The 26,274-nt window shown below is 37.0% G+C and overlaps 1 protein-coding gene across 12 annotated transcripts in view; it reads right to left on the minus strand.

Moving 5' to 3' along the window:
• Nucleotides 1-26,274, minus strand: part of epb41l2 (erythrocyte membrane protein band 4.1-like 2) — a 77,778-nt gene that overhangs the window by 36,271 nt on the left and 15,233 nt on the right. For all 12 annotated transcript variants that reach the window (XM_012963685.2, XM_012963681.2, XM_012963679.2 and 9 more), the window contains exons 3-6: nucleotides 22,386-22,586; nucleotides 12,601-12,705; nucleotides 8,555-8,597; nucleotides 1,293-1,368 (exon numbers count right to left, since the gene is read on the minus strand). In XM_012963685.2, the coding sequence (XP_012819139.1) occupies nucleotides 1,293-1,368; nucleotides 8,555-8,597; nucleotides 12,601-12,705; nucleotides 22,386-22,586 (425 nt within the window). The remainder of the gene's footprint in view (nucleotides 1-1,292; nucleotides 1,369-8,554; nucleotides 8,598-12,600; nucleotides 12,706-22,385; nucleotides 22,587-26,274) is intronic.

Genomic DNA, 26,274 nt, shown 5'->3' on the forward strand with positions numbered 1-26,274 from the left:
GCTGACGATAGAGCCGTGTTTGTTGTTTTTTCACTTTGAAAAAGGCTGCGGAGACAGCCGAAACATTAGTTTGATGTTTGTAACCATAATCTTTTTCTTTTTCACCAAGTCTTGTGAGCTTCTACATTTAGGACCTGGGGTTTTCAGGTAGTTGTATTTTGTATCTCCATACCGTAAGTCTATTAATTAAAAATAATTGGACATTAATATTAAATAAACCAAATAGGATTGTTTTACCACCAATAAGGAATAATTATATAGGTACATATAATCCAACATTTCGGTCCTCACCAGGACCTTTCTCAAGAACATCCTACAATAAAGTTGTGAAGATTTTTATAGGGTGTGTCTGTAAATTTTTTTTGTATATTCAATTTGGCTGCGCACCCTGCTATTTATAATTTCTTGCGTTATAGTGCTGAAAATATATTGCGCTCTTCATATGTAAACTGAACTGCAATCAAGGACCGACATGATATAAATATCCAGGGGTTATCATCTAAATGCAAAAGTAGGTTTCAGTAAGTACTCTTAAAATAGTATCCAATCAAAGGATGCTCCACTTTTGCTAAAAAACTTTTAACCATGTTAGTATGCCAATAATGTTTTCTATTTGGGTCACAGAAGAACTTGTCTGAGTGAAAGAAAAAGATTTTGAGAAATATAAGGCCTAAATCATTGTATGTACCGTACCTATTTTAAGACTGAATATTCTTCATGGTTGGCAATGCTTGTATCAAATACACACTTTTATATATTTGCATTTATAGTTAATGACCAATCCTATGTCACACACACGTTTTTCATGAGCAAGCTGGGATACACCTCATTATACAAATGCATAACACGGGCATCCAAACCAGGAGCTTGGTGCTCGTCACATAGCAATTACTACGAGCATGTTCTGGACAAAATACCATTGTTTCCCACAAACAGAGTACAGACTATTATCCCACACCTCTGGCAGGGAAAACAATTTTATGATAGGTGGACCATAAGGTAAGAAACACAAGAGAAGAGAAGCATTGAGCTGCAGAGTAATGAATGGTTTTGAAAAACATGAATTCTTCAACATGCTAGAGAAAAGTTCCTGCAGTTCTCCATCGCAATCATTACAGCAGGTACAACTGGCTGGTGGGACTTTTTCTTTTCTTTTTTGCAGTACAAACATGTTTCTGTGAGAATCTCTAGAAACATCAGTATCACTTTATTAAAGAGCCTAATAGCTTCTGGATGCATGTACTAAAAGAAATGCATTATATTGCCAAATTACTGTCAAAACAAAAAGGTACCTTGTTAAGTCTTCGGATAACTGTGAAGGATCAGGAGGATAGAATTTCACACTGAAGACAAAAAGCCATGGGGTCCCTACAACAGGATATAAAAATGATGAAATTATTTGTGTTTACATTGATTTCTATAAACATAATTCAATTTTGCTTTTTCATGTTACATAGTGTTGAAAAAAAAAGACAATAGCCCATCAAGTTCAACCCTTCCAAGTGAAACCAGCACACAAACTGACCTATCTATACACTCACATACATAAACCATATTTACCAACATCAAAACTGTAGATTTTAGTATCACAATAGCCTTGAATACTATGCTTGTTTGAGAAATCACCCAACCCCTCTTAAAGGCATCAACAAATTCTGCCATCAAACAACCTCACTAGCCTCACCGTAAAAAAATTACCTATGCTGCTTCAAATGAAAGTTTAATTTGCCATTTTGCTGTCCAGTTTTGCAAATCTCTTCGCAAAGCGGCAGCATCCTGCATGGAACTTATAGTTTGCACAATTTAGTATCATCAGCAAAAATAAAAAACAGTACTTTTTATGCCCACCTCCAGGTCATTAATAAACAAGTTAAAAAGCAAAGGAACAAGGACAGACCCCTGCGGTACTCCACTAACAACACTGGCCCAATTAGAAAGTGTTCCGTTAACCACCACTCTTTGTAATCTATCCTTCCGACAGTTCTCTATCCAAGTACAAATATTATGGTCAAGGCCAATATTCCTCATTTTATTAATTTTCTGTGCAGTACTACTTTAAATGCCTTAGCAAAGTCCAAGTAGATGACATCAACTGCCATTCCAGCATTGAGGTTCCTGCTCACCTCGCCAGACAATTAAATTAGTCTGGCAAGATCGGTTACACATAAAACAAGCTGGCACAAACTTATACAGGTTTGGGACATGTTATCCAGAATGCTTGGGAACTGGGGTTTTCCGGATAAGGGATCATTCCATAATTTGGATCTCCATAACTTAAGTCTGCTAAAAATCATTTAAATATTGAATAAACCCAATAGGATTGTTTTGCCTCCAATAAGGATTAATTATATCTTAGGTTGGGATCAAGTACAAGGTTCTGTTTTATTGTTAGAGAGAAAAAGAAAATATTTTTTTTTTTAAATTAGAATTATTTGCTTATAATGGAGTCTATGGGAGATGGCCTTTCCATTATTCGGAACTTTCTGGATAACGGGTTTCCGGATTAGGGATCTTATACCTGTAGTATTGTGATTCGCAATGTATTCAAGTACCCTATCCCTTATTGCCCCTTCCAATAGCTTTCCTACTACTGATGTCAGACTAACAGGGCTATAGTTTTCAGGCTGAGAACAGCATCCCTTTTTGAATAACAGAACTACATTAGCAATTTGCCAGTCTCTCGGCACCATGCCAGACCTCAATGAATCCTGAATAATTAAGTGAAGAGGCTTGGCAATAACAGAGCTAAACTCATTTAATACCCTGGGATGGGTCCATCCGGTTCTGGACTTTTTTTTACCTTTACATGTTCTAGTCTCTTTTGAATTTCCTCCTGAGTGACCCATGCGTCAGTAGTTATATTACTAGAAGTGGGTCTATTAAAAGGGAAGCATTCATTAGCTGGCTCCTCAGCTATCAGTATAGACAGATAAAAAATAAGTTCAGAATTTCTGCTTTTGCCCTGTTCTCATTAACTAACCCTGCAAATTTAAGGGTCCCACCCCTTTACCCATTTTACATATTTAAAAAAATAATAATTTTGGATTCCTTTTACTCCTAGCTGCAATACCCCTTTCCATCTCTATTTTAGCTTGCCTGATACATTTTGGCATGCTTTATTTGCTTCCTTGTACCTGATAAAAGTTTCTGCTGTCCCTGCTAATATGAATACTTTCAAATCCTGTTTTTTTCACTACCCTCGACACTAACACTTTTATCCAACCATAAAAGTTTGGCTTTGCAATGTCTTTCCTTGTTTACAAGGGGAATATACTGACCTGTATACCGGTTATCCAGTGTGCTTAGGGCTTGGGGTTTTCAGGATTTTTAGCAATATGGAAATTTGGTTTTCTGGTAATTTTGATCTCCATACCTTAAATCTGCTAAAATGTATTTAAATATTAAATAAACCCAATAGGATTGTTAAGTCTCCAATAAGGATTCATTATATCTTAGTTGGGATCATGAACATGGTACTGTTTTATTATTACATAGAAAAAGGAAATCATTTTTAAAAATTAGAATTATTTGCTTATAATGACGTCTGCGGGAGATGGCCTTTCCATAATTCAGAACTTTCTGGATAACTGGTTTCCAGAGAATGGATCCCATACCTGTATAATGCCAGAGAGTGCTGGCCCTTACCATTTAATTATACACACATTATATATATACAAAAAAAGCTGATGCACAAATAGGGTTTTGCAAAAAGGTACAAATTTATTCAGAGATCGATGAAATCAAATATACATATAACAGGTAATTTGGGAGGGGTTGATCTCAATTGACTACTGTATTTTTTTTAACCTAAACAGTGATTGTGGCATTGTGTTGTCTGGGTGATTAATGTGCCTTTATACATGAGCAAGGGCAATTTGTTACCCACCCCAAGAACTATCATTGCATTTGCTATTGCCCTAAGTAAAAGTGCTCAAGGTTTTCGGTTTCAGTTATTATTTACAAAGCCAGTAATATGCTGCCAGATTCAGAAGGAAGAGCCAAATTATTTTAATAGATAAAATGTAACAAAATAAGTTTTGTCCAAAGAAAAATTAGAATGCCTTATAATTCATGATTTCAAGCTGTTAAGGTCATTTTCGTTCTGAACTTTTATGTTACCAAATGACGAAAATGTCAAGAATCTGTCCAGACATCTCAATAAATATCATTACCACATTTTCAAATGGCAAGAATGCAACTTCTTAAACAGTAAACAATCAATAGGATTCATTGTGGCCACACTATATAATACAATGGTTCACCCCGGGTAAGGACAAACTTACTGTTGGTACTGCCTAATTTTTGCATTTCAGGCTATATACAGTAACCTTAATTTGTAAAGATAACTATGAACAGATTATCCACAATATAAAAAGTATGTGAAAATGGTACAGTGAATATGCATTTAGGGATACACTTTTTGCAGCAATAGGGGTTTCGCAGTATTCAAGAACATGATAGTAAGGTTTCATTACCAAACCACCAAGATTAGGTTTAATTTACACTGAAATATAAACAGCTGTCATTGTTACATTTTAATGAACAGTTGTTTAATACCATTAAAATGTATAAAGCTGTGTTTCTTATTTTAGTACAAAGCCTCTGAAAACTCTCCATAAAGGACTAGTAAAGCCTACATTTGCCTACATTATATATCAGTTGGGCACGTCTCCCCCACCAAGTGACTAAGGAGATGCTGCAGCCTTACTGTTAACCTCTGGACAACCAGTGTGGCAGGTATTGAAAGATTTCAAAGAGGCTGTTCACCAATTAAATTTGTGTGTGTGGGGTTTACCATGTCCTTTAAGAACAAAAATAAATAATTCAGGTGTTTTAATATGTACAGCACTTTTGTAGTTCTATTGTTATATCCACTGCATCCAATGGGCTTTAGAGCTGGTATCATTACCTCTCAGGCTGAAATAATCTGCAGTGAGAGATCATCTTGTGGGTGCAGTGACAGTATATAGTGCACAACATATATGCAGACCTTGTATGGCATGTTACATATTTTGCACTTAGGGCTTCTAACACAAAAAGGTGTGCAAACCGTGACCATTATTCCGCACACAAGGATTTTATGCCGTGTGTCTGACACACACGGACTTTAAGACAGTCACATCACTGGCTGGACTTTTTTGTCTTCATGAGCTGAAGGATCTGCTCTCCCATTATCTTTAGAATTTGGGTGCCTCCAACATAGGTTGGGAGCTGTATGCACCAAAATTTTGTATAGGGCTTATATCCTGGAGCTGGCCAGTTGGTAGATATCAAGGTGTTATGCAATAACTTTTTCCCAATTCATTTTCTTTTTTCATTAAAATAGAACAATGTATTGATTTTGTTCAAGCCGAGTGTATATTAAACATGAATTTTACTCTGCATTCATGTGGATTAAAGGTGTTGTTTGCCTTTAAATTAGCTTACGTTATAAAAGGTCCTATTCCTACCAACTTTTGAACTGTCTTCATTATTTACTTTTTGTTTAATTGTTTTTACATTATTTGCCTTCTTCTTTTACATCATCTAGCTTTCAAATTGGGGTCACAGACCCTGGCAGCTAAAAAAAACTGTTGCTTGAGCTTACAATTTTACCATTACTGTTACTTTCTATTTCTTATTCTTCTTTTCATGTCCCCTTCTATTCATATTCCAGTTCAAACCACTACCTAGTTGCTAAGGTTAACGCCCTAGCAACCAGAAATTCCAAAATCTGATCAGAGAGACAGAAGGACTGTTTTAACAGTTAATAGCTTTTACGGTGGCTTTTTTTTATGAAAAATGTAATTTCCATCATGCAGAGAGCATTGTTGGTGGTTTAATAAGATTTGGACATGAAGGTTAACAACCGCTTTAACCCAGTGACCCTCAACCAGTTTTAGGCTGTAAACACCCATATTGTTCACCCCTCAGACAGACTAAGAGCAGTGCCAGCATAGTGTCACTGTATGTACTGCCTGCCCTATGCTGCATGTCTGTTACGGCAGGCAGATTACGGCACACACAGGCAGTGTTCTGCCTGCCCTGTGCTGCCTGTGTGTGCCATACTCTGCCTGTGGGAAGTGAACCTGGCAGGGGTTTGTTCTATGATTTTGTCAGCATTTGGAAATAGTCATTATATGACATAATATAATTCTTTCACATGAATTAAGGGTGATATCCCTACAGTGAGCACCAACCATTTGGGGGTTTTACTGCACAACCACCATTACTGTGGGCATGGTCTGAAAAGCTCTTGTGATAACATGGGTGTGGTTTGAAGTGGGTGCAGTTTAAAAAAAGGGAGTGTTTAAAATTTGCTTCCATTATTGGCCCTCCATCATGTAGGCCAGAAAAATTCCGCCCCTTAGTACCACAGAATTTGGACAACATTGGGCTAGGCAACTATTAGTGCCTGTTACAGACAGAGAAACGTGTCTTTATTATTAATATTTCTTCTATTGACAGTTTGGACCTGATTCTCAGTATGTCTAGAAAGGAGAAATACATGTTTCAGCCATCCATTCAACATTTTTATAAACAGTTGTGTGTTTAAACTAAGAAACCTAGGCCGACATGGGTCGGCTCTGAAGTAAGCATACACTCCTGTCTCTCCATACTTTCCCAGTTTCCCACTTACTTTACAGTGCCATCCTCATTTAGTGCCGAATACATTCTATCGGCTAATGCACAAAAGTGCATGAATCGGAATAGAATTTATTGCTCAATAGATTTTAATAGTATTTTAAAACAAGTAGAAAGTGTAATTTTTTTAAAAAAAAAATAAAGAACTGTGTGAAATGTATACATCAATGTATTTGGAATTTTTCCTTTCTATTTGCATTGCCTAATTTCAGGCAAAACTGCAAAGCATCCCTCCCCACACCAGATATATGAAGTCAGCTTGTAGATTTCTTCCAGATGAGGGCATGAGAATTTGGCAGAGTACCAATAAGCACAGCGTGGAATGCAGGAGAAACTATAGAAAATAATAATATATAGATGTAAGATGAAGGAGATCGGATATGCACTATTCAATTACATTTCTGTCACCAGTTCTGAAACGGAGTATGTACATAAGAGAGCTGCAAAGTAAACAAGACAGCAGAATGGAATTCAGTCAAAGCTGGTTTATGGTTCAGCTATTCTATTCTCACATAAACACATGGTCTCCAGAGCACTCAAAGGGTTGTTTTTTTTATTCTGAAATATGATTCCTAATTTTTCAACCACAGTGATGACTGGATTCAAAATTTTTTCCTAGGCCTGCAACAACTGTAGCATATACGTATATGCACTGAACACAAGCTGTATATACAGGATGCATATCATATAGACAAAGTTAGAAATAAGATCAGCGCTAAATAATAATTTCCATTAAACTTATTTACAAATATGCAAATAAACAGGAATTGCAAAGTTACATTTATATAGTATTTTAACAGTATACAGTACACTGAACAATTAATATTCACAAATTCAAAATCAATAAAAGCATGTACACCATACTAAAAATAACCATGCGTTGAGATTTTGCTTTAGTATGATTTCACATACAGCCTGGTTTCTTGCTACACCCTACACAGTGAACAATACATTCTGCAACAGGCCAGTGACAGGCAAAGTTTGGCTCAAAGCAATCATCCTCCTCCGTTTACATGGAGGCTTGTTTATTAAAATTCATATCGTGTTTTGAATTTTTTGTGTTTTTTCTTCTCTCACATGAATGTCTACTCATTTATTAAAAATCCAAATATAAAAATAGCAAACAAATATAAATGCAAGTCAAATACAAAAACCTCAAAATCCTCATTTCTGCAAGAATTTTCATTTTTCATGCAACTCCAAACTAAAAAAAATCCTGAAAACCTGTAAAACCCTGAATGACTTGACAAATTACAAAAATGTAAGTAATTATCTAAATACACGCTTTTGTATATAGTTTATAGTGCATAGTGAAAGATAACATACTATTCGTTAAACTAGTGATTAGCGAAACGGGGAAAAATTTGCAAAACACGGGTGGTGAACTTTTTTTTACATGACTGTGCCTACCGTTTTGCGAAACGTCAGCAAACATTTGCTGCACCCATTTTGATGCGGACGCAACTTTTTTTGACGTGCAACAAATTTTCTGTGGCAACTTATCGCCGAATGTTCGCAAAACAAACAAAAAAGTGCTTTTAGTTCAAAATTCTCTAAATAAACTAGCTAACACAGGTTTACATCTGTTATTTATTAATATAGGTGTTAAACTGCTAAAGTTGCAACAGCCAAACAACGAGCTTTGAAAATGGCAAAATTTTCCTTTTTAAATCTACTAGAAGAGATGATCCTAACACTTTAGTTTTACATGCACGTTTCCTGCAATCGTATGAAAATTGAAATATGATTTATTTAATGTCTAATGTTTAGGGAAGAAATCTACTCAATTAACAACACACACATCAACACAATCTCAACTTTTCTGAGTTCCTGGATGTCATCTGTTTCCACTTGAAATGGTTTCTTAATCAATGCGTTCACGGCACTGTCATAGCTTGTGGATAAACAAATAAGTAGAGTGAATACTTACGTCTGACTTGTCTCTTGATTTCCTTTGTTGGATCCAGCCAGTTCTAATCAGAGGCAAAAAGCAAACTAATGTTAAAGGCAACAAAACTGCAATTGCAAGAACAGGCTGCTCATGGCTATTATAACATACTATTTCCTTCGAGGACAATATAGTAGTCATTACTTTAACATTTTACATATTCACATATTTCGGGATTCCATCATAAATTGAAACCTTTAAAGGGGACCGGTCACAGAGACATAAAAAGCTGTAGAATAAAAGTCCTGTTAAAATAAAACATGAAACCCAAATTGATTTTTTATTAACACATCCATGCCAATTATAAAGGCATTTAAAATTACTAGCTGTCAATCATATATTGCCAGCCCCAGCTCTATTCCTTAGGCATAGAGGTGGGCAGAAAATAACTTTTCCCTCCCTCCTCACAATCTAATTGTGTAGCCAGTGTGTGGTCATGCGCACCTGGTCCTCCATTTTATCAAATAAACATGACATGATACACAGCTTGCTTTACTAATAGTGTCCACAAAAATGGCACCTGCCTACTTGCTGTAATTGAGCAATTCCAAAACTAAAGAAAACAATGTTTATATAGTGAAAGTGAAGTTTATTTTGCTAAACCAACATGATAAAAATACATTTGGGATTATTTCTTAGGGTGAGAGGTTCCCTTTAATGAGGGTGTGTTATTACTGTAGTTACAAAAGTGCATGTCCATACCTTCCAACATTTGAAAAATGTAAAGAGGGACAAAAAGAAATGTTGCACGTAATTGTTTGACTACGCCTGTTTTTTTTTTTTTATCACACCCCCTAAATACCACTCCTATTTTACAAAATTTGGCAGGTTATGTAAAGTTTTGAACACATTTCGGTCTTTCTATGTGTTATTACAGTTTTGCTAATGAAAGTGAAATTGCCCTTTAAGATGCAAGTCTCAGAAAATTAAGACAGTTGGGAGGTGTGCATGCCTTCCTCTTTAAATCTGAATTTTACTGTGAACAATATAAATAATGGTTAAAAGTCACTACTTGAAGCTTTCCGCCCCCACCGATCACGCCACCCCGCTGTGCCAGAGGCGAATGCCTATCCTGCCTACCCCTTATTCCGGCCCTAGACACAAGGAGCACTGAAAGGAATAAACACTTGCTTGCAAATTTTGCCAACACTCAACTTTTGAATTATGGGGTCATTACATCTCAACCTAAATCCATTGAATTCACAAATGGCAGGCTCTCACAGAAGCAAGCAAGGTTTCTTAAGCCATATTCTTTGACTCCCATGACACAGGAGTTCTCCCTGGGTATTAAATAGCTGCAGTACTGTTTGTGTCAAAATAAAATCAAATGAGGACCTGGACATGTAGTTTCGAAGAAAGGTATAAAAAGGAAAACAGATGATATGATGGCAACATTTCAGAGAGTTCAGCAACAGAAAAAAAAAATATTACAGGCAGACTAGATAAACTGAATGGTTCTCTTCCATTATCACATTCTGCACATACTTCTTTAACAGGAATCCTTCAGTCCTTTGTTTACATGGTTTAATTTACAATAGTGGCCATTCTGTAGCACTGGCTAAACACATGGAGAGCTTAAAAATATTTGGATTATTTTTGAGTTTACTACACTTTTCCCTGTTTGTAGTAATTGATTCTGCCTTATTAGCATACAATAAATGGTTATGTAGCATACAAAACAATAATTTAAAAAAAAAAAAAAAGGAGGAAAACTGACAAATTCTGGGCCCTATTTTATACCTTATAAAAGGTGAAAAATCAAATAGCAAACAAAAAAATAACAGAAAATACAGTGTGATAAATAATGAAGAACCACATTTCTCAGTTGTTCCTCATGTTAAAAGTCCTGTTTATATTAGTGTTTTAACTTGCATAATGTGGTTAGAGGTTAAAATAATTACAAACTATAATAAATCAGGACTATTTATTACCATTTTACATATTATTTTTAATATATATTATATATATATATATATATATATATATATATATGGGGTTTGTCCCTGAGGAAGAGCAGAGTTAGTGCTCGAAACGTTGGACTTTTTTCTAATAAACTTCTTGTTTTTTCTTCTTGCGAAGTCCCGGTGAGTGCGGTTCACCGTCTGTATCAGGAACCGCTCACACAGGTCTTATGTAGTTTTAAATCAGTTTATTCAGGTGAACAGAGGACTAACGTTTCGGCTGGAACACAAAGTTAGTCCTCTGTTCACCTGAATAAACTGATTTAAAACTACATAAGACCTGCGTGAGCGGTTCCTGAACTGTGACTATAACTTGGATTTTTTCGTGGTAACTGCACCCAGGCGACTCATACTATTTTTTGTGTGTGTATATATATATTTTAAACTATTGGTTGTCTTGAAGCTTGTTATATAACAGCTGCACAGAACAGTGATATCAAGGGTTGCTGGGATTCCTATCTAGTACCTTTGGCACAGTGTCTATGACAGTGGCAGTTATGACACTTAACATACAAGAGTGCCTGGCTTTCAGCTCACCCCTTCTGCAGCTGCACTCCAACACAACAGCTGGCTTATAAATGGCTCACTGTACAGACTGCACAAGAATGAGAGAGACATCATTGAACATGCTGCATAACATGGACTTTTGATCACATAATTAGGGCATTTTAAACCAAAATAGGCCAGAAGAGGAAAAATTGTATCAGGCAGAGTGAAGACCAAAAAAAAAAAAAAAAAAAAGATAATTCTCTCTTTTTTCTCCAAAGCAAAAGGGGCAAACAAAGTCTCAGATATGCATCTTATAACAGCCTAATTCACCAAATCCTTTACATATTTTATAGTGCCAAATAAGTTTGACACAGAATACAGAACACAAAACCATGATTCCTTCCCACAAAGACACCAAATATATACATATTTATCTTTCAAGGGAATGCCAGCTCAGTGACATTTTGGCCTTATACTAATTTCTTTTTAATCATTTGACAGTCATATGATGTCTCGATTTTTGGAAACAGACAACAAAGGAAGTTTATTCACACAAAAAAAAAAAAAGAAAATGCAATATCGTGGTACAGAACAACAATCTGTAAACCAGTCTTTAGGATTATGGCACGCTAGGCTATATATTCTGTCCGTCTGTCTTTTCTCCGTAGGTGGGGAACAGCCAATGCGCATCAACCTGTTAAGCACTTCCAGGCACACACAAATCGGATACCGGAGATAAAATGTGAAACAATGTATTTTTACATTAACAATAACTGCTCCGTGTGCAGAACAGATGGGAGTGCAACGACTTTTAAAAAAGACAAGGTAAGTCTACTAAGAAGTTAATCTCCTTTACGTGCAGTGGTGTCATCCATGAATTTAAGACCCCTCTATTTCAAGCCCTTTTTCAGATTGTAAGCCTCATTGTAGAAAAAAAAAACGTAACTATCAGAAATACACACAATCCACCAGGGAGCTTGCACAGTTGTTACAATCAAAAAGCAGGGCATTTGCATTCAAAAGTATTTTTGAGAGCACTTGTGCGCAGTTTTGTTTACTTTTGCAAGAGTATGAAATTCTGTGACACACTTAGGTCAAGGGGTGGTTTAATATTGTTCCACTCAGCCATCTTGATGATGTCACATGCAGTAAAAAGGCGGCTGCGAGCGAGGATGAATAGGTGCACATCAGGCACAGGAGGAGTACTGCAGAGAATTTTAACAAAATAATCTTGCAATCAGGTACAGCAGGGGGGTTGCTACCACATACTACAGATATTGTGGCTTTCCCTGTCCTTTAAGGATGGTGATCCAAATTACATAAAGATCCCTTATCTAGAAAACCCAAGGTTCTAAGCATTATGGATAATATATCTACTGAAAATACTTTAGAAACTCTATAATAGTTCAGAGTTTCTAAACCAAAGTTAAAACTACAAACATTTGCCAAATACTTCAAGGGTCTCATGGGGGAACTCACTGTTGAAGGGATTCATATTCACTGCAACAGAAAATGAAGGCGTGGAACAATAAAAGATGGGACCCAACATTTAAAAACATGTTTTAAAATAAAACTTACTTTCTGGTAAGCAGAATCTTGACAGGTCAATCCAAAATAGTCAGTTTCCAGTAAATTAAGATGTTCATAGACGTTTGCATATAATGCCTGTCCCTTTGCACGTTTCTGTTGAGACAAAAGTAAGGTAAAATATTTACATTTTGCACACTGTACCAATGAAACCAGAAATTGAAATGTTTTGCCTCGTGTGGATCACTCACTGCTAGCATCTTGTAGAGGTTTATAAAAGACTGTGAATCCATCCAACACATCAGACCCTAACCCATTTTTAGGCCACCTACACCCACCCAATGCCATATCCTTTTATTCTTACCTTTTCCCTTGACCCAAATCCACAGGTGTTCTCAGGGGTGGTTCACTACAGACATCCCCAAGGGTCAATTTTACCAGTAGCCAAATAACATGCCTGTACTTCCTTTGGAGTGGGGCACGTAATACAAACTCTATGACGATCTTTTCATACTGAAGTGTAGTTCACTGGCAGCTTATTGCAAAATCTGATGTCAAGGCAAGTTGGGTTGACACTAGCTTCCACACAGGTAAATAAACAATGTGTCCAACCAAAAATAATGCCTCCACCCTAAAACCTATTTGTCTAAAAGGCACTTTTCAAAGCACTATGTCTTTCGATCATTTCTAAATCCTTAGAAATGTTGTGACTGCCTATGCAAATAGGCATTCAATCAGTGTGACTGTCAGGCTACCTTGTAGAATAAATGGAGCAAAATCCCTCTATAAAAAGGACTGTGTATGTCAGTGGGGATAAGATGGTTAAGAATGTAAAAGCAGACACACACAATACCACTACATTTTCCTTTGAAGATTTTTAGTCTAGAATTTTACTCATTAAAAAGATGGCCACCTAATTTAGTATATTGCATAAAAAAAGAAAAAGGTAAAAGGTAAAGATTGCTTTTAAAAGCAGTATCAGTGCACAGCTTCCTGCCTTAAATTGAAGCCTGTTAATTAAAAAAAAAAGAGTGCAAAGCACTGTGGGAACTGGAGTGCCTGGAGGAGAGCTAGGGATGCAATCTTACAGTGGTAAGTATACAAAATAAAAACCCTCTCTTGTGCAAAAACAAGCCATGATTGCCTCCAAGGGTAGTTTAAATAGTCAGTATCAGAAAAACATAAGAGTAAAAACAAAACCATGAAAAAGGACAAATCTGGGCTGTTCATTTTCATCCTGTTTCCATCCAATGGGTGTGTACACAAGAGTGACCCTCAGCTCAACTTTGTGCAAACAACTCTGCTTCAGTACAAAAAGATTCAGGTCATTTAAAACGAATGTTTAAGTGTAACAAGCAATGCAAAATTTGCAGTGTGTCTAGTGCAAAGCCAATATACATATATTTTGGTGGTTTCATGCCCCAAATTCAACATTTCTTTAGCCAACAGTGGCTAACATGTTGCCACTTATTGTTATATATTTTAAAACTGCAGTATTGTTTATTCATCATCATATTTTGGGCTTAAGTTCTGCACCAATTTAAACAGCAGTTTTACAAAGAAATAAGGGTATAGGTAGGGTTATGGCAAAATGGATCTTCACAAGTCATTTCTCACTGACAAAACTGACAAGCTATAAAAGCAGCTTTCGGCAGTCAGTTGATATTTAAATTTGTACTACGATCCTCTTCGGTGCATCAATATTTAGGAATCATCACGTATCAGGCCACTGAAAATTGGCCATATGACTAATTCCTCTCAATATATGTAGATATATAGTGGGCCATTATTTGCACAGAAGAGCAAAAACAGAGAAAGTATGTAGGAATGAAGGAGCCCTCAGATCTCATGTTGCCTTTGTTTAAGCTAAATATATGTTTGTTATAATATATTGTATTCAAATCTATTTTCTCTTTACTAAAAGTTTCTCCAGCTCTAAAGATGTCTTTATTTGGGGCTTGGAATTAACCTGAGGGAAAGTTGACTAGTTGCCTTGGGGTGTTACAAGTCCTGACACTGCCTCTGTCATGTATTTGACTATTCATTGTATGAAGTTGGTCCTGCACCATTAAGAGATACAGAGATGAATACCAACTCTTTGGGTGGGTTTGTAAGCATGCAAGGATTTCTAACCGATATGGGGGGGGGGGGGGGGGGGGGGGCAGAACGAGGGCCATAAGCTGAATAAGTAAAGTTGCATCAACACAGGCTAAATAGATAGTGACAAAAGTGTAGGGAATTTTTTTCTTTTCTTAATAAAAAGAAAACATTTTCACAAGCCAAATGAGTGAGGCACCATAGGAATCCTACATGGATGTCTTGCTATTTGTGGCATTCAGCATCTCGCCCAAATGTATAGCATTTTTGAGGTCTGCCAGCAAAAAAGCATTTATTTAAATTGCTTAGTCTGCCATTCTGAACAGACATTATGAGCCACTGTCATTCCAGTAAAACATCGCTGTCTGTTTCTGTGTAGGACTCTAACACAGACGTTATTGTGTGCCTAGCTGCCCGTAATTATAAAATCACAACGGAACAATTAGTGTAGTCCACAGTCCTTTTTAAAGTGATCTGTACTCATTTTCACCAGAAAGAAAAATTGTGCTTATCAGGAAAAATGTAACTAGAATGTATGTATATCTTTATTTATAAAGCGCTACTTTGTACAAAGTACAACAATAAATACAATAAATACAAGGTGCAGTTGCAATAAGAGTCAGAAACACAAGATGAAGGAGGTCCCTGCCCCATAGAGCTTATAATCTATATGGGAGGGGTAACTGACACAAATAGGATATCTAGTATAAATAAATTTGAAGCAACTGGACTTGTTTAGTAATCATTGAAGACGTTTCACTACTCATCCGAGCAGCTTCTTCGTCTGAAGAAGCTGCTCGGATGAGTAGTGAAACGTCTTCAATGATTACTAAACAAGTCCAGTTGCTTCAAATTTATTTATACTAGATATACCATGACCTGGATGAATGAAAATCTTCATAGACATACTGACACAAATGGGCAAATGTAAGTGCTATAGGTCACAGTGGGTGACATTACAGTATAGAAGAAAACAAATGTAAATGAGAAGAAAATACACCAACATTAAGCACCTTTCCAGTATTCATTAAAAATATGAAGTATTAACACATGCACACAATATCTATACTTTTCTGCACTATTTCTGTCTGACTATGCAGCAGCTCTCTTCCAGCCAATACTCATTTTCTCACAATACCTTGCATAATCTGCTAAAGGGGTAGAACACTCCTATACATACCTTTGCTCAAATAAAACCAACACCAACTCTACCAACACATATATATTTCTATTTACTTTGCTATTATAAAGCACTACAGGTATCGGGCCCCATATCCGGAAACCTATTATCCAGAAAGTTCTGAATTACGGAAAGGCCATCTCCCATAGACTCCATTTTAATAAAATCACATTTTTAAAAAAAGATTTCCTTTTTCTCTATAATAATAAAACAGTACCTTGTACTTAATCCCAACCAAGATATAATTAATCCTTATTTGAGGCAATTTTATTGAATATTTTTATTAATTCAAGACAGATAGAAAAATGTACAGGCTACCATACAGTTATGATGCATACAAGAAAAAGTTCCCTTAGCTTAACATAGCATTTTGGCAAGTATCAATGTTAGCGACCAAAAGCGTTGTTTGTAGTCTGTATATATACACACAATCCTATTGGGTTTAATTACCGTTTCAATAATGTTTTCTAGCAGACTTAAAGGGTAGAAGATATGAATTACGGAAAGACCCCATATCCGGAAAACCCCCCGTCCCGAGCATTCTGGATAACGGGTTCCATACTTGTATTAGTTAACTGCACTGAAGCCTCTAGCTCATAAATAATTTCATTGGTTCCAATGTAGCTAATGAACTCTGTATAAATAAACCCACCAGTCCGCAGTATTTGATCAGATTTGAATTACAGAATATTTTAATTTTCTCACAGGTGGAGAAACAGCTGATTCAGCCTCCAAAGTGCCTAAGGTGTGTGTGCAATGACAAGCATGCAATGCATCCGTCACTAGGTACACAGGTGGGCATATCAGGAGAAATATGGAAGGTCACCAAACAAGCAGATCTTATAGTTTATGGACACCTTTTTACAGAGGGCTTTTCTGTAGAACAGGAGGTTGGACAGTAAGCAAAAGTGCTTTAGATTTCTTGCTTAGTGAATAATAAGATACCAAAAGCCCCACATATACGGGCAGTATACCCCCGTGTTCAACATATGTTCAATGTTGGGGTTTGTGCTGAACATACTTTTTTGCCTACAGTTCAGTGTAAAAATGAAACTGGGTAAATAGATAGGCTGTACCAAATAAAAAAATATTTTTAATATAGTGAGGCAAAAAATTAATCTATAAAGGCTGGAGTCAATGGATGTCTAACATAATACCCAGAACACTGCTTCCTCCTTTACAGCTCTCTAACCTGTTACTAGTCAGTAACCAATCAGTGACTTGAGGGGGGCCATATGGGACATAACTGTTCAGGATCAAAAGCAAACTAACTTAATTAGGCTTTGCAAAATAAAAAATGTTAACTGTTCTTTTAAACATATAAAATATAAGTATATGAAGCAATCCCATATTTGGCCATTGTAAAGTGGATTAATTAGATAACCTGTGTACAGACCTTCTTAAAGGCATTGGCCAAAGTGGAGATTAGCTGCCCGTGGCAACCCCCACCAGCAACCAAGTGAATTGCCAGTGAAAAGGTATACATGTTGCCTGCAGAAGGAAGCTACACACAATATGTATGCCTTTTCACCACTAATTCACTTTATTGCCAGTGGAAATTTCAGGGAGATTAATCGCCCGCGGTAGCAGAGATTTAACCACAGGCTACTAATCTCCCCGTTGGATTATTATGCAGAGGGATAATCACTGCAATTGTAATCTAATTATCTACCTAGAAGAGACCAAACATGGAATAACTGACATTTCCTGCTTGCCTTGTTTAGCTAAAGAGAGAACAAAAAAAAAAATTGTCATTAAAACTATAGGTAAAAAGTATGTTTAGCCAAGTCCTGTTCATCACATTACTGCCCCTTTAAAATCGACTTTAGCATTGTTTCAGAAGCCAGAACTAGCAATTAGAGATGCACCGAATCCCAGGTTTTTTTTTTTTTGTTTGTTTTTTTTTTTTAAGGATTTGGTTTTGGTCAAATCCGCGGTCCCAGCCGAACCGAATCCTAATTAGCGTAAGTTAGCATATGCCAATTAGCATTCAGAAAGGGTTGATTTGTTAGGTGAAAAGAAATGTTCACCCCTTCCGATCCTAATTACGACATGTTAAATAGGATTCGGCCGAATCCTTCAGAGTGGGTTCGGTGCATCCCTACTAGCAATGCAGAGAAAAAAAGCAAGGAACTGTCATAGTGTATTCAGTTGCAAGTACATTTACAAATAATTTTAGCCATTGGGAAAAAATGTATATGGGACAGTTGCATAAAATGATTCAATTTTCCCTAATTCAAGAACATATTTTTTGGGTTCACATTTAAGATATTATATCGAGTTCTAAATTTTAAGCACCTTTTTGTTAAAAGTAATACAAACAGTAAGCGCCACAGGGGCAGGGACTGATGTGAATGAGTTTTCCCATGCTATGCATCTAAATAGATGAGAGGGAATTAAAGATATTTAATATATGTAACATCCCTTTATGTCTTGGGAACCAGGTTTAGGGCTGTTAAAGTAAGTTCTAGGGCAGTTTTAGAGGAGTGTCAATAGGACTGCTTAACCTCAGACACGAGGTACATCATATTTCTTACCTAAATGGATAGGACTTCAAACAGTGCCACATGTGCTATATATTCTGCTGTCTATAACAGTGGAACAAGCTGAAGCATAAACCCACCACATGTAAACTTTTTACTTTCTTTTCATTATTTTTTCACCGTCTTGGGTCTTTAAAGCTATATTTTGATGATCAGTATGCTTTTGAAAGTCCCAGTTTAGGAGTAATCTAAAATTAACAAGCGAAAAATGAATGGGTTTGTCAGTCACAGAAGCTGATTAATTTGGTCTAATTATTATTTAGCCTAGCATCACAACTTTTTTATGATGCATATGCTGAATGTGTGTTGGTCCCTTGTTTTTATTGTTATTATTATGCATTATTATTTAGTGCCGACATACGGTCCAGTAGCAATTTACAGAGATTCTACAACATTCTGCACTGTGAATCAATTCTGATACATAATGTTGACTGCAATGGTGTCTCTGATGCTATTCCAATGCAGCCCGTCTGAATTTATTGAAGCATATAAATTATAAAGTGAAATATCTGCATCATCCCTTAAATATACTTGCTGTGTGCCTTATTTAAAAGGAGTTGTAAAGGCAACATTGTTTTAATTTATATTTGCCTTCTTTATGGCATATGCACCTATTCTGAAATATAGATCTAATCCTGCTTGCTGAGGCCACATCTTTCTTCTGCTTGTTCAGGCTGCTGCTAATTCCCCTGATAATGTTAATGCAGGCTTGTCCATACAGTATGCCTAGTAAAATGTACATGCCCGCATTTACATTATCAGGGGAATTATCAGTGGCTGTGAAAAACAAATGGCCATTAGCCATCTAAGTTTACTGGGGATGCGTGCAGACTAGAAGTACAGGGACCTCTATTTGTTGCGATCGACACACACACACACACACTTTATGTGTATGTATTGCACTGCAATAGAAAAAAATACCAGAATTACTGTAAAATGAATACATTGATCCAGCTGAGGTGCATCTAAAACCTTTTTCACAGTACCTCCTGTAAGAGGGTTTTAGTAGCCTAACAGTTATAGATTGTTAACTGGTTCCCCAAAATCTTGGTACATTTGCTCTAAATGTTGCTTAGAAAAGTTGTAGAAAATTTAAGGGTTGACATGGTTTCAGCATCCAGGATGTCACTATAGGGCAGAAAAAAAAAAATAAAATGAGAGAGACCTTGGTTAAAATGCCAGTAATAGTTGGAGCTATCGCAGGCATAATTTAATAGGGTCTACCCGTCAGTCTAAACATAAACCCTTTACCTGCCAAGCACATGGTACTATGTTCTTGCAGAAAAAGGCAACACCTGCCAAGAAAATAGTATGTATTTTTTTCGCAGTAAAGGCTCTCTCTGCGCACGGGTGGCTTTTGCTGCTGGCGAGTCAAATGTGCCCTCAACCCCCTCAGCAACAAACCAAGGGGGGCAGCTTTGCAATTGTACAAGGACCAGACTTCTTGCCCATGTTAGTGCTTCCTTCTCCAGCCCCCCTGCGTCCACCCAAGCACTTCTTGCTGCAAAGACTCCTGGGACCCCCCAAGGTAAGTTTTTGTTTTTGTTTTTTTTACACATACAATACACCTTTTTAGAAGTGTACAAGTGTACAGTTAGACATTCAGAAGCCTCTATCTTCTTAAAGAAGTGGAATTACACAAAAATTCTAGCATATTTTGCTTATATATATCGTGTTCCTGGGTAAACATAAGTGTCTACCCAAGAGAAGGTTACAAAATGTTCAGAGACTGTTTTCTAGCTAAGCAAAATTAAAATTATAAGTCCACCAAAAAATAAAGCATACTGGAATTCATAATTCCAAGCAAATGAGCAAAAGTTAAGAAATTTCATGGGGCATGAAAAATTGTGCATATTTGAAACTTCCATCAGCTTCAATATGCATCAGCTGCTCAGATATGCTACATGACCATGCAAGGTAGTGTGTTAATGCCTTCTGTGATTAAATTTTTATTACAGCAACATTGTAGCACAAAGCAAATGGAGACCAGGCAAGCAAATGTCAAAGTACTGTATTGCACTGATCATTACTCAGTGGTTTGCCTTATTATAAGATCACTTAACTGGCAGTCTCCAAGTGGTTACATTTTATTTAAACACTGCAAGAGACTTAACTAAGTAGGTCAGCTACGGCTCCCTTGACAATGCTCCTTTGTTTTTAATATTTTGATAAAAGCCATTGGAGAAAAATTGATTTACAGGGTTACAGGGTTGATTCACTAAAGTGCGATAAGCGTTATCGCATGCTTTTTTGCATTAAAATGAACGAAAAAAAAACCGCGTGATTCGCTAAAGTATTAACGCATGCGTTAATTAGCGCGCAACCGCATGCGTTAATACCGTATTGCGTTAATTAGCGCGCAGAAATAATACTAACGCATGATTCACAAACACTTAGACACGCTAAATAACGCAGTACTCTATGCGAAAATTAACACCTACTTGGGGCAGGTGGTAATTATAGAAAAGTACAGTTCATGAGCTTTTGGCAACACAATATGGACTTTGCAGTGGGATTTATTCAAGTATGTGTTGGCCCTAGAGTGATGCAGCCTCCAGTTTGCAGGGGAATGGTCATTTTCAAAAAAAGTAGTTTTACAAACGTAATGCTATGTATGGTTAATATGGCGTGCGCGTGATAAGTAGCGCAAGTGCGTTAATTAGCGCACGCGACAAGTAGCGTGCTGCGTTAATTAGCACGCGTCTTCGCGACAAATAACGCAAACAGCATCGCATCTAAATTAACACAAATATCCTTTTAGTGAATTGTGCCTTAAGATGCGAAAAATTAGACGCGATAAAATATTTTTAACACATGCTATAAATAGCGCTTGTTTTAACGCACTTTAGTGAATGAACCCTATAATCTTAAAGGAGAGTGATTTGTTAAACCTAATTTATATGAAAGGTACCAAGTTGTGCAGTCATAACACAGAAGAAAGAATTATCAAAAGAATTTCACAGAACCACTAAATGTGTTTTAGCTGGGTCTTTTCTTTTAATTAATTTAGTGATCTGCAAACTAACTCAGGTTTTGTATTTTGAACATACAATTAAATCATATCTAATTTAGAAACACTCTTGCTGGTGTCAATATACCACATATCAATATAGGTCTTCAAGCGGCAACTTAATCACTAGACAGACATAGGGGCACATTTACTAACCCACGAACGGGTCGAAATGAGTCCGATTGCGTTTTTTTCGTAATGATCGGTATTTTGCGCTTTTTTCGTATTTTTTGCGATTTTTTCGGCGTCTTTACGAATTTTTCGTTACCAATACGATTTTTGCGTAAAAACGCGAGTTTTTCGTAGCCATTACGAAAGTTGCGTAAAATCTGGCGATTTTTCGTAGTGTTAAAACTTGCGCAAAAAGTTGCGCTTTTTTCGTAGCGTTAAAACTTACGCGAAACTTCGCACCTTTTAAGTTTTAACGCTACGAAAAAGGCGCAACTTTTCGCGTAAGTTTTAACGCTACGAAAAAGTCGGGACGCCGAAAAAATCGCAAAAAATACGAAAAAAAATCGCAAAATGTTCGTTTTCAAGTCGGAACTTTTCCAATTCGGGTCGGATTCATGGGTTAGTAAATCAGCCCCATACTGTCGTAAAAATAGTATTATAAATTGTTGCACGTGTATTCACACTTGGCTGGAGAATAGTAGATACTGGCATATTCTAGGAGCCCTTTTTAAAGTTCCTTTTAACTACTCAATCAGCAGAAGCAAAAATTACAGACACTTGTCAATTACTGTATTCTGATTAAAGTTCAGCAAAACATTGAAAAACTGAAACAGAGACTGAGAAAATGAAGAGAGAAACATGCATTCTTGTGTTAATAACTGCCTTAAAGATAACCAAAAATAACAGAAGACTTCAGAACAGCTAAAGGCATTATAGAAGAATCTTTGAGATTGCTGCAAAGACTCTGTGAACCATTAAAGTTTACAGGTGAAAACATTGTTTCCCTAGTATGCATTAATCACATTATCTACATGAAACCTCTATATACCCTTACCTCTATATCACAGCTGTATTCAGTCCCATCCAACAATTTTACTTTGCACATTACGGTTTTCATCTTCTTGGGGGTTTTGTGCAAGATCTTCTTTCCTTCTGTATGTTGGGCATCTCTAGTGTCCTTTTCACCTTCTTGTTTTTCCTCCTTTTCATCAGCAATCTTTTGTTTGTCATCTATGTTGTTATCTTCCTTAGTAGGCTACAGGTAAAAAAATAAAAAATCATAGTTTCTAATTTACAGATTAATATCACAGGCAAACAAAAAAGTAACAAACTTAGGGGATGTTTACCTTTGTAAGCGTTCACATTAACAGAACAATCTTTGCCATTTACATAGTTAAAAATGTGGAGCTGAAGAGATATTCACCTCAGAATCATCCCTCTTTTGATCCTTTACTTCTGCACAGACAGGTTGCCAAGGGAGCGGTTCTTCTCCAGATATCCCCCATTATAATGGCAGCAATGGGCGCAGTCACAGTCAATGGGGTCCCTGATCCGACTAAATCATTTAACCTGCCCGATCGATACCTGCCTAATTTCAGGCCAGATATCAGTCGGGCATGCCCCTCGTTCCTGCCCCTACACGGGCCGATAAGCTGCTGATTTGGACCAAGGGACCGATATCGGCAGCTACAATCAGCCCGTGTATGGCCACCTTTAGATTTGTAATAGGAGTCAGTTTGCCTATGCCATTGCAAGGAAGAAATTAACAAAAGGACTTTTCAATTTATGCAACTGGTTAGAGTGCACAAGCAACCAATAAATTAGTCCAAAAGGAAAGAAGGACATGAGAATGTAAGCATATAGGAAACTCTCAGTGTATCAAAATATGCCACACCCATCCCTTCAGAAAACTAGAAGGGACTTATTTAACAGGTATATAATGCAGAATGTACAGTGGCCTTTTTACTTTTATTATGGAAATTGATTTTCTGACATGCGGAGACCATTGTTGATGGTTTAATAAGATATGGACATTTAAGCTGGCCATACACGTGGCGATCTCACGATGTTTCGTACGACCGTCGGTCGCACGAAACATCGTCAGATCCGCCACACACCATTCAGGGCTGAATCGGCAGGTAAGGAGGTAGAAACAATAGGATTTCTACCTCCTTCTGCCGATTCAGCTCTGAAGGGAGAATTTTGGTCAGGCGCCTTCTATGGCGCCCGATCAAAATTTTCTAACTTGGCCGATCGGCGAGTCGGCCGATATCAGCAGCTTCCTGCGATATTGGTCGGCTCGCTGACATGCCATACACGCACCGATTATCGTACGAAACGAGGTTTCGTACGATAATATCGGTGCGTGTATGGCCACCTTAAGCCTTTAACTGCCAACGACGTATGGCATACGTCATTTCAGTAAAAGGCTTTATTTGCCAACTAGGTGCACCGTACGTTGTTTGGCAGATAAGATTACTCTGATAGTTTTTAGCGATGACAGCCCCCTGGGCAATGAGCCAGGGGGGCTGTCATGTCGGCCCACCCCCAAGCAGCAGACGTGATCGCATCGCGTCTGCTGCTTGGTCCCGCTTTCCCCACCCCCCCAGCGCCGGCACACTGCGTAGGGGGACTTCCTGCTCCAGGACTGCAGCACCAAGACCAGGCAAGCTTCAGGACAGGTAAGGCGGTTTTCTTTTGCATTTACACACACAATTTTGCAGACTTATCTACACCTATATACACACACCGTCACACAACTTTTACACATGTACACACATGTATACACACTTTTTTTGGCTTAGATATTCTGACCACTAATTACACGGACGTGTGACTTATTTTGTTGTTTCACTAATTTGCACAATTGTTGTGATGTTATTGCATTTTTATCCCTGTATTAGTGTTCCTGATCTGTTTTTAGCATAGTTTTGCCATGTGTAGCTTTGTTGTAGAAAAATAACTTTACCTATTTTGAGTTCATCAGAATGTGTACTTTCCAAAAATATATGGTTTTCTGGCAGTCTCTGTATAGTTAGGGGGTGTTACGGCACATAATACACTGTCAGGGGGCTCTGTGTGCAAAAGCTGAGTTGGCAGGCGAGAAATCCATATGCGCTATTTTCATTTTGTACAGTACACACCACAGACTTTGGTATATCTATGCATATTGGGCATAAAACGGTTCAGTAGACCGCTGGTGTTCCTATTTGGGGTGATTTGCCTCTGTATGCAAGAAATTGTGTGAGATAAATGCGGCAAATTGCAACATTTTTAGGCGATTTTCTGAAATGTCATAAAAATCAGCAAACAGGAAAGCTTTACGGCTTGGTACTTTGGAGTAAAAAGAAATGTTTACCCATTATAGATTTGGGGGGATGTGTACTTTCCAAAAATATATGGCTTTCTGGGGTGTGTGTACTTTTTTTGTAGCATTATCCCACATAAAGGAATGTAAATGTGTTGATTTTGCAGGAGATGTTGGGGCCCCTACATGCCACATATTTGGGTAAACCTATACATATTTGGTATCAAACTGTTCAGTGGACCCCTGGCGTTCAAATTTATGGTGTTTTATCTTGGTACCTAATGCTATGTGAGAGATAAGATGCTGCAAAGTGGAAGCTTTGAGGGGATTTTTGGAGATGTCATCAAAATTGCCAACTTTAGAAAAGCTTTGTGGCTTGGTACTTTGGAGTAGAAAGACATGGGTACCCATTATAGATTTGGGAGAATGTGTACTTTCCAAAAATATGACTTTCTGGGGTGAGCGTACTTTTTACTAGCGTTATCCCACGCAAAATGATGTAAATGTGTTGATTTTGCAGAAGCTGAAATGACAGAAATGATAGATCAAACTGTTCAGTGGACCCCTGGCGTTCATATTTAGGGTGTTTTATTTGGTTACTTTATGACCTATAGGAGATAAGATACTATAGACTGGAAGCTTTGAAGTGATTTTTTTTTTTTAAATTTCACAAATTTTGATAAAAACCAATAACTTTAGGAGAGCATTGCAACTTGGTAGTTTGGAGTAGACAGACAGTTGTGCCTTTTCTGGATTACCCAGAATCTGTGTAATTTTCTGGCATAAACCTTCTGTTAGTGGAATTTTTGGCCTTGAAATCTAAAGTATGCAGCTTTCTGAAGCAGTGCTTTGGAAATTTGGTAGTTTACTGCTGGGAGTTTTGAGACATGGGACTTTCCATATCAGTTGTATTTTTGTGCATAAAATAATTTTTGTTTCTGGTAGGCGTGTTTATATTATTGAAAATATTTTTTTTTAATTTTGTAGACATTTAGAAGCCTATATCTTGTTACAGAATTGGAATTACACCAAAATTCTAACAAATTTGGAAAGCTTAGTTTGTCCTGAAAAAAAACGATATATTGTTTTCCTGGGTAAAACTAAGTATGAAGTCTCCAGGCTATCAAATATAGGTCATATGATAATCAAATGTGGGATACCTTACTGTAGGGGATTTTAGTTTTGCTTGCAGGGGCCAACATGTCCGCCAGAAAAATGTAAATATTGCATACACATTTGAAAGTCTCTACATGTAACATATTTAGCAAATTGTACATCTGATACCATTTTCATTCTGTAACCCCTTTTTATTAATTTTCAATACCTATCGATGATAATATATATAGGTATAAATAGTTTAGTAGACGCCAAGCACTTATATTTTGCAGTTTATAATTTCAAGTTGAAAAGCTTATTTGCTTATTTAGATAATTATCTACAATACACATCATTTACATGATCTCAAGATTGAACTTTGCTAGATCCATTTTCCATCAGTAATGTTTTTTTGGGTTGCTTTTTGGTTGTGAATAGCCAGTCAAATCTGTACAGGTGGAAATTGCAACAGGAGGAAAGAAGGCTGCAGTCTTGCCCTATCATGGCTGAAAAGTATATTTCCATTTGATCTCTCTGTAAC

This window comes from Xenopus tropicalis, chromosome 5 (assembly GCF_000004195.4).
Source record: "Xenopus tropicalis strain Nigerian chromosome 5, UCB_Xtro_10.0, whole genome shotgun sequence".
In the NCBI taxonomy this organism is placed as follows: Eukaryota; Metazoa; Chordata; class Amphibia; order Anura; family Pipidae; genus Xenopus; species Xenopus tropicalis.